Below are 9,800 nucleotides of genomic sequence, written 5' to 3' on the forward strand. Positions count from 1 at the left end.
CGTAAAGTTCTAGTGCTCAAAAGTTTAAGCACCTCGGAAAAAGCCTTCATGCAAAATTTGACTCAAATCGGACATGCTTAAGGGGTGCTGCCCGGTGGTAAAGGTTTGACAATTTTTGATCTTGAAAAAGCACCATAGGGGGGAGTACATGAAATTTCCAAAATCGAAAATTTTTTTTGATGCCGAAACTCTTAAAACTGCATAAAACATCGAAATTTAGTGTCATCTAAAAAAAAAATTTTTTTTGAAAAAATCAACTTTCTGGGACTTTATATTTTCATATTTTTTCTAAGTCCCAAAAAGTCGATTTTTTAGATTAGCATCACTGTTCTCATACAAATAGGCAACGCAAATGTCAAGCACTAGTTTGGAAAAATGATGCTGACTGTGTGACATAAACACTGAAGCATGCTTTTGTGAACTACTCGAATCAATCTGAATCAATTGGTGTCAAAATTAGTATCCAAAATTATTTAATAAAAGTATGAAACATATTTTCATGAGACTGTTATGAAAGAAGAGAAAGGCATTATCACACCACTAGGTGGATTAAGAAGGGTTTTTAGATTAGCATCACTGTTCTCATACAAATAGGCAACGCAAATGTCAAGCACTAATTTGGAAAAATGATGCTGACTGTGTGACATAAACACTGAAGCATGCTTTTGTGAACTACTCGAATCAATCTGAATCAATTGGTTTCGAAATTAGTATCCGAAATTATTTAATAAACTTATGAAATACATTTTCATGAGACTGTTATGAAAGAAGAGAAAGGCATTATCACACCACTAGGTGGATTAAGAAGGGTTTTTTAACAATATAGTTAATAAGGCACTCTGTCTTAGCTCTAAGATGCCGAGAGTATTTTTCAACTGTACTTCAGACTAGGATAATTTCATGAATTGTAACGTTATCGTCTTTGGTTCATATTGTCGTATTCTGATAACCGCAACTCTGGAGGATCCAGTATCCAGTTTCGGTGGGCAGTTGCTGGTTTTCCAGATGACGTGGGTACTTTTCGATGGTTGCCGTATTATTTTGTTCCAGTGGGTCCGTGGGAAACACCCTACGAAGACCTGGCGGGTGGCCCGCATGTTGGTCATCGATTGGAGCGGTCCTCCATGGGCGTCGATGGTGATGGTACGGAAAAGAATGAAAGAAACATAGAGAAGTAAATGTTGTGGAAATCGTAGTGGAAAAAGGGGATATGGGAACGAAATGACTAAGAACCACAAAGATCTAATTAGTTGCCATCGTTGCTATCCTAAATATCTAATACCTGATACTGAATTTTGTTGTCACCTTCGTCTTCACAATGTTCAAAATGTTGAATTACTAGTGTCTCAAGAAAACCCCCTCCAACGAAACAAATACTTTTAAACATACAAATCCAATTCCAGAGCTACTCGGTTCGACGGGAGATCTATGGTTCCAGCGGACATGAAGGTAAGAACGTTTACTTCACGTTGGCATTCGCCGGTATCGCCCTGATGGCCGCAGTGTTTGTTGGAGTTGCCGTGGCCAAGTGGAAAGCTTCGCGGTCGCCCCATGCTCAAGGATTTGTCGAAGTCGATCAGGTAAATATCGCTTGATTTGCCCATCACAAGCTCAGGATGTCTAACACATTATTTTTTGATAGGCCGTCGGACAACCAGTTACTCCCGAGGAGCGACACGTTGCCAACATGCAGATCAATGGGTACGAAAACCCAACCTACAAGTACTTCGAAGTGAAGGAATAATTTAGGAAACCGTGAAGATGCTCCTTGTTATAGACAGTAGAACCAGATGCCGCAGACGACTCGGTATCGCATTGAATGAAATTCGTTTTCAATGGGCGCAGATTGATTAGCACTGCGAGATCGTTGAGTATCTGTATGAACAAAAAAAAATTGTTTGGAATACAATGGATTACGTTATTCTGTTTGATCTCTGTAACTGAGAATGCTACAATGGAAGTAAAGTAAATTATATCCAGCAAAAGCAAAATAAAAGACATTCCCTAATGTTAGTTTTGACATTAATGCAACAAGTAGAAGTAAGTAAGATCAGTATTTTATGTTCGGCAAATTTGGTCCTTTGTAAGAAGTGAAGCAAAACTACCGTTAAATAGTGTGATTGTAATTATAAATTTATGAGTATTTATAGGAATACGCTAAGGGAAAGTGGGAGAAAATTAACTTCTTTACAGAATGCCGCCGTTACCGAAAAATATAACCGCATCACCTTTTCGAGAGATCTATTCAGCTACCGAACACTTACATTATACGCAATACATACGCTGTGATGCCAATGTACTTTTTTGTTTTGTTCAGGCACACCCCCCGTACACCGTAGTAGCAGACAAACGAGGATTAGGGAAACAGTAGGTTTGTCACTTTGGGAACGCATGCAACCGATTTCTTTCGAACATGTCAAGTAGTTGTGAGTTGTAAAATCAGTCAAGGTAAATCCCAATAGTTGCACTCGCAAACCGTTACAACTTATTTTGAGCAATAATTATCTACTGTCTCTGGCACGATTACGTCATGCTTATGGTAAAACTATGCTCTAAGTGAAACCTGCTGTTGCCCTTCAGGGACACCTGACTGTGTTTAGACTCAAACTACGCAGAGGGTCCTCTCCATCTCTCAACTCATAGTTAGATAGCTAAGTAGCTAATTAGTTATTATTATGAAGAAAGCATGACAAAAAAAACAAAAAACAATAACTGTAAGTAATATAGCTTTTTTGATCAGTAACCGGAAAAAGTAATAGAAAAACTATCAAAAACATATATTTTTTGTAACAAGCCTGCTATACGCTTTGAAATTTCATATTTATATAATCTTAACAATAATAAAAGGTAAACTATATATTTACAACAATAGTAAGACACTCACTATCACATGCTTCAAGAAAAAAAACAATAATTTCGTGACTTTCTGATATTTTTTTCCATCAGTCGATAAAATGTCAAAACTAAAAATGCAGCAAAGCAAGCAAAAGTAACCACACTCATAACACTATAGATGTCGTCCTCGATGTGTAGACACCAGGTGTGCAGAATTCAAACATCGTAGCTCATGAGATGTGTGCGTGTACCAATTAAAGAGCTTCTTCCGAACAACCTGTAGCGAGCAGTAGTAATCTTTTTAAAACCACCAAACCATGACAAAAATCAAGATAACATCAATCATCATGCAAACGCAGCAAAATTGTGCATCCTGATAATTCAAATTCGTCCATTTTTGTAGACTTTTGCGAGCGCGTAAATAAATGTAAGGAGAAACAATCGAGAATAAAAATTCATGTTATCCCCAGTTGTCAGCAAAGATCCCTTAACCGTCAGTCACTGTTGCCAGCTATGCTTGTGATGATTTAAACGCTTGGCGCTCCCATAATCCTCCAGTTTCTGTGCTCATTCTTATTCGATAAGAAAACACCCGGAACCAATTATTTCGTGAGAATATTCTTCGGAAAACGCAATTCTCGACTTCATTTAATCTGAAACAGTAACTACGATACAATTTTCTTGCTGATTGGGAAAGACATATAATCTATGTAAAAATGAATTTGATATTGCTAGAACACTAACATTAACAATAATGACTTAAAATATTTAAAAACAGAATATAACTAGATTATATATCATGTAAAATTATGTAACGAGAATATTTATACAACACGTATAAATGTAAACATTTACAGAATAGTTTTACTAGGAGACTACAAACAACAAAGCAACACTGTAAAACACTTAGTTTAACCGAACACTGTTCTTTTACATGACTTTTGTTATTTTTTAAGTTAAATAAATACTCTACTTGAAGTTAAAGGAAATCTAGTCTCAACTATGATGTTGAATAAAAGTAATAAATCTACATAAGCGTGCAGGATTATTATGCTAACACTATTGAAAGTTAAAGCCGAACAAATGGCAGGAGAAAGTTTATCACCAAAAGCGCTTAGTTTGACACGATTGCTATCCACTACTACTCAAGTAAAGGCAACAATTATATCAGCAAAAACGTACACGCTAAATCAAAATGTAACCGCTCGTTTTCCATTAGTTCATTTTCTCAAAACAAAATATTACTCGAACTATTATATATATAAAAAAACAACTTTTTTAATACCAACAACAACAATCCAGATAAAACACTAAATGATCTAAGACAAACAAATGCAGAAAACAGATACTTAACTGTCAGTAATAGCAACCATTTACACACATTTGAGGAAAAAATGACGAAACTTTTTGTGTGCAACATTTAGAGAAAGCAAGTGAAGAAAAATTAAACAATTTGTATTATTAATGAGATACCAGAGGAAACACAATTAATTGTTACTCGTATGTGTAATGATTAATTAGTAGATGAATACGTCTCTTTTTTCATCATCAACAACAACAACAAAAATAACACCGTAGCATAGAACGTGTCCAACATACTCAACCAGACCGAAATGAACGTCAGTCAGGAAAATACAGGACACGACGCAGTTAACACAATGCTTCTGGAAATTCCTTTCATCGAGCAAAACAAATCCAGTAAAAACTCATCTATAACCAGCACAATAATTTACACCTTTCTTGGTTTATTCAACAGCTATTTTAGTCATTGATTATAAATACCAACCCAATATTTGAAACTCGACGAAAGAATGCTTCGGGAACTCGTGCTAAACTTGCGCTTTGTTGATTGACTAGTTCAAGTGTTGCGCTGAAATCAATCGTTTTCTAAACCTAAACACACGATGATCATGAAACCGATATATAAAGCCGAACAGAGAAATACAGCAAACAGAGTACAGATACTAAATCCAAAACCAAACAAGCAAACACTTCTTCTGTCTACACAAAGAAAACGTCCTCAAATAACTGTTTGTAGAAAGTGAAGATAGCACCGAGAGGAAGCAAATTGAAAGTTTAGTCGAATCCGCTCTGTAAACAAGCAAAACTAATAATTTGAAGGAGGATAATAAAGTATAAGATAACAATAGTTCGGATGAGTTTTCCTCTGTTAGCAATAGCAGATTGAAGAAGTATCCGTTACAGATTGTGAAATGGAAAGTAACTGTTCAAACATCTATTGTTACAGTTCACTCGCGGTTTCCGTTTTGCCTTTCTCATAAAAAAAATCTATGCAATCACTGTGAAACCCCACTTTTAAACCATATACCATTCGAATCAGTTCGTCGACATCGCAAAATGTCTATGTGTGTGTATATATGACAAACATATGCACTCACTATTCTCCAAAAAAGCTGAACCGATTTTAACAACCTTAGACTATTTCCTGTAGATCTGACTTCCGGATCCGGAGTTACAGTTCGATGAGTGAAAAAAGCGTGAGATTAAAACCAAAACTAAATAAAACGCTGTAGAAAAAAACTCTAAAATCTCTAAAACTAATAGATCCTCACATATAATTTACGTGAATTTTCAGTGTGAAAAACTCCAAAAGTGTGCTCTCAGTCATCCGATTCGATTTTATTTTATTTTTTTAGGTTGCCACATCTGTCATTGACAGTGCGGTAAAATTTCATTTTCAATCGAATAATATAAGATGAAAATGAAATTTATGGCCGCTGACAGTCAGCATATCCCTACTAATTCATTTGACTTTTACTGCCATTTTCAAGTGAAGCTCCCGGAATTCATCGTCAGTTGATTAATCGTACCTAGTCATTTGAAGTTTTGCTTGTTCAGTTTCGAGTGCCAAGTAGTCTACCTGCTTCAATGCCTTCGCTCTTGGTAGTAAGCAAATTCGAACGAATAGAATTATATATGGAGTAAAGTATTAAAAATGAAAACTGAAGGAGGAAACAATTAATTTATGTGTATTCTGTGATTGATATTTCAGCTATCTGGTTTGTCTTTCATCTGTTATCTTGAACCAATTCGAATGTTTACATGAACCTCATTTGAAGGCCGCTCTCACACTATTGAAAGAGATATTTTGTTATTTCAAGAGATCAACTGATGGTGGTTAAACTGAGCCTCGATTGAAGAGAAACGAGTGATGAATTGAATGCTGCCCGTTCGGGCCGTCAGCAAACATTGTGTGTGTCAGAGAGTGAAGTTTACTGCATTAGAGAGATCGTCAATGTGTTCCACATTCAGTTTCAATTGAATTAAATGAAGTTTTACAGCACTGGTCATTGATACTCTATCAAATTTTCAACTTGATGCCTGGATATTTGCAAAAGTTACGCTGTATTGAGTACATCTGCAATTGTGCGTATCCACGATTTTGCACAGTTTTCACAATGGAATTGAATTAACAACAACGAGTTTGCATTGAATTTTGCGTTAAAAACTGTTTCATTGCAAATGTTAGAAGAGTGTTTCGACAACGATACTCTAAAGTAAACAGTCATTTATCAAAGTCGTTGAAATTTTCTAAACAAACACAGATAACAGATATACAGGCTCACATAGGAACTGTGTGTAAAATTTGCTCAATCAGCTTGGCAAACACTTGCAGATGTCACCATGATCGACACGAGGTGTCACCACGATTTGGGTGCCACTTTCGCATGAGCCACAATTTCAGGTGCAACATTCACTTAACGCTAGATTTTTGTTTTGCTGTTGGTTGAAATGACAAGTTTATTTTTGTTTTATTTTTTGTTTTATCCCAATCGAATTCTCGTGTGATTTATGCGACATGAAAATAAAGTTGTCTTGAACACTTAGGGAAATCGTGTGATAAGTGCTAAAATTGTTGTAGTTGGAATAAACGATCGAGTAGGTGGCAGTAGTGTTTCCAACGTATAGCAAATTTGTAATTTACACAGAATTTTGAAATTTTTGTTCAAGCATGTGTATCTGTTATCTGTGGCTGAGCCGACCTTTTTCGTGAGCGGCGTACTATCCCTCGACAGGATCACATTTATCTCGAACTAAGAATAAGAAGCTATGTTTCAAGGCGTTGAAAATGGTTAGGGTGAACCCTGAGCTGTCTGATTATGATGTCGTCAAGATATTCAATGCAAACCAAAGCACAGTCAGGAGGATTTGTCTGCAAGAAGGATTTCAATCTTCTCAGGTCAATAATCTACTAAACAGAATGACCAAAAGACGTGCCCGAAAGTTGTTCAATAAGGTTCTTGTGAAATACGAAACAATGCATCCTCATGGACAACGAAACGTGCAGTACGGGCAGCTTACCGAACAAACGTCATTGATTCAGGTAGGCTCAAATTCGTTCTTGCTAATCCATTTCTAAAAAAGTTTATGATCTGACAAGGTATTTTCAGCTACGGACAAAAACCCTAGTTTTCGTGACAAGCAAAACTATATTTGGATCAACAAATATTAGTGCCTGAAAAAATGTATTCATCAAGACATTAATGGATCTGTAAATTTTTGGGGAGCGGGTCATTTCACCGAAAGTCGTTTCGCCGAAAGGGTGATTTCGAATATATCATATTACTATTTTTGTGTTATTATGTCTCCTGGATAATTGATGTGGCGCAGCCACATTACCGAAGCCAAGATGGCTCGTCGACACCAGCTGAGTTGGCCGCCGACCCGCCGTTGGAAACGGCAAATTCTTGCATACAACCCTGCCTCGTTTGTCCGGTTAAAGCCAAGTTTCTTTGCTTCAGTTAGGTCACACGAACCAAAACGATGTGACGAAGTGGCATCAGATATTGTTTCACCTATGCGAATGCTTTGATGCTTAGTAACTAATAAAGCCAACAACTCCGTTTGAGGTTTATGAATCAATCTTTATTCAAGAGTACAAGAATCAATCTTAATTCAAGAAGTACAGTTGTAGGTCAAAAAACGGACGTTAACGCTATCATCTTTCATTTGTATTTATTTTAAATCAATTCCAATTACGATATCAAGACAATTTCAGTATTCGGCAATATTACCCTTTCGGCGAAATGGCATTCGGCGAAGTGACCTATTCGGCGAAATGACCCTTTCGGCAAAACGGCTTTCGGTGAAATGACCCTGACCCAAATTTTTTTCCTGATTTGCGAAGCTTCACAACAACGGCGAAATGCTACAGAGGCATTTGACATCAATGCCCTCGATTCCACTAATTTGAGAAACATCGGGCTTGACATTTACAAATAGAAGCTGACTAGGAATTCGACAGAGATTAACAGATCATAAAACAAAATGGTTGTTTAGGTTAGCAATCAGAGTGTTCAAAACATTATGAGTTGTATTCGAAGGAAAAGTTAGAAGTCTCATCAATATCTAATCGGAATCATGTTCTCATATATAAAACTGTGGTACTCTATTCATGTTTCTCTTCGATTCTTGAAAGAAGCCAAAGATATTGTTTGTGCATTAACTAGTATAACCAAGAGAATGAAACACGAGAAAAGAAGTGAGTTCCTTTATTGTGGTAGTACCTCCGGCACTGGAACCCTAGAACTGGAGTAATCGATGTCGGTTCGTATGACCATCAACTAACATGACTTACAAACTCTACTTGTTTTCAGTCAAATTTTGTAGATTTTATACGATTTCGTCATCGTACACTAAACGACGGTGTGAATTTCTGTTGAATCCAAAAATATGCAGTAATTTTTGGTAGGGTCGTAAGACCTATCATTTTACCCTAAGAAAAAGTTAGTAAGATCTATTTTTTAGGCATATGACTATTACCTCCCGTCGTTAATCGAGAATCGGGAACCAGGATAGCCAAAATCGGCTTGTTTAGCTGCCTACTGATAATGGCTATCAATTTGTGTAGTTTTGAAGTCACGTTTTTTTTTCGCCCCGTCCAGTGACAGTGTACAATATTTACCACACTGTACCGTATAACTCCGGAACCGAACGTCGGAACCTGATGAAATTCAGGAATTCCGTATGGGACCATGAGACCTTTTATTTGAATCATAGTTTGTCAAAATTGATTCAGTCATCTCCGAAATAGCCTGGTGAGATTTTTCGATCCCAACTTTTGTTAATAATTTGCATTTGATAGCTAAACGACATGATATGCAATTTTCGACTTCCGGTGAAACTCTGATCAAGTTTCTCGGATTTATGCGGTAAAAACTCTGGTATTTCGCAAAGAAACAATTTTCTTCCGTATAGGTTCTTGGTGTTACGAAGCGGTTCTTGGTGTTACGAAGAAGTCCTGGCATTACATTCCTTTTGTGGAATTTGGCCTGTAAGTTTCAACAGACTTTGCCGCCGATTATTAGCTTACAGAATCATTGCATGGTTAGTACTACGATCCTACCGACACTAAGAATCCTTCCAGGTCACGTCTCGAACATACAACTGACTTGTGAGACCAGCGCCCTGTGAATTGTGTGTGGGGCAACACTGCATGACCGTGCGCCACTCTACATGTCATACTTCCTCACACATCAAATGGACAGCAACGCTGCTTGATTGGCGCGAGCCGCCATTATAGGCACAAGTTTCGAGCAAGTAAGACGTGCATCATTGTCCAGATCGGTAATCTGCGCAATAGGTGATTTCCCGAGTTAAACTGTGGATTACACATTTGGCGACCGTGGCAGGTTCACCCCATAAGCTTAATTTAAATAAAAAATCGGACCATAATTTTTGTTTCGTAGTGGTTAGAATTGGAAAATCACCTATCGCGTAGAGAGAAAAAAAACTAGTTCTCTTTGTACTATGAAAAAAAATGTATTCGATTACAATGGTGACATGAAAAAATAAGGGGCAGATTGTGAATTCAACTTGAGACGAGAGTTTGCTTTCTTTTTTTCACATATAATCCAAGTTGCGAAAATAGCGTCTGATATATACGGAGAACACTACACTGAGCTAAATTTTCTTTTTCACATTATATGATATTCTAATGATTT

The 9,800-nt window shown here is 36.9% G+C and overlaps 1 protein-coding gene across 6 annotated transcripts in view; it reads left to right on the top strand.

Moving 5' to 3' along the window:
- The window catches only part of LOC131429764 (amyloid-beta-like protein), a 317,342-nt gene extending 312,358 nt beyond the window's left edge, over nucleotides 1–4,984 (top strand). For all 6 annotated transcript variants that reach the window (XM_058594093.1, XM_058594095.1, XM_058594094.1 and 3 more), the window contains 2 exons: nucleotides 1,404–1,580; nucleotides 1,643–4,984. In XM_058594093.1, the coding sequence (XP_058450076.1) occupies nucleotides 1,404–1,580; nucleotides 1,643–1,744 (279 nt within the window). In that variant the 3' untranslated portion in view covers nucleotides 1,745–4,984. The remainder of the gene's footprint in view (nucleotides 1–1,403; nucleotides 1,581–1,642) is intronic.
- The last annotated feature ends 4,816 nt before the right edge of the window (nucleotides 4,985–9,800 follow it).

Source organism: Malaya genurostris, chromosome 2, assembly GCF_030247185.1.
Source record: "Malaya genurostris strain Urasoe2022 chromosome 2, Malgen_1.1, whole genome shotgun sequence".
In the NCBI taxonomy this organism is placed as follows: domain Eukaryota; kingdom Metazoa; phylum Arthropoda; class Insecta; order Diptera; family Culicidae; genus Malaya; species Malaya genurostris.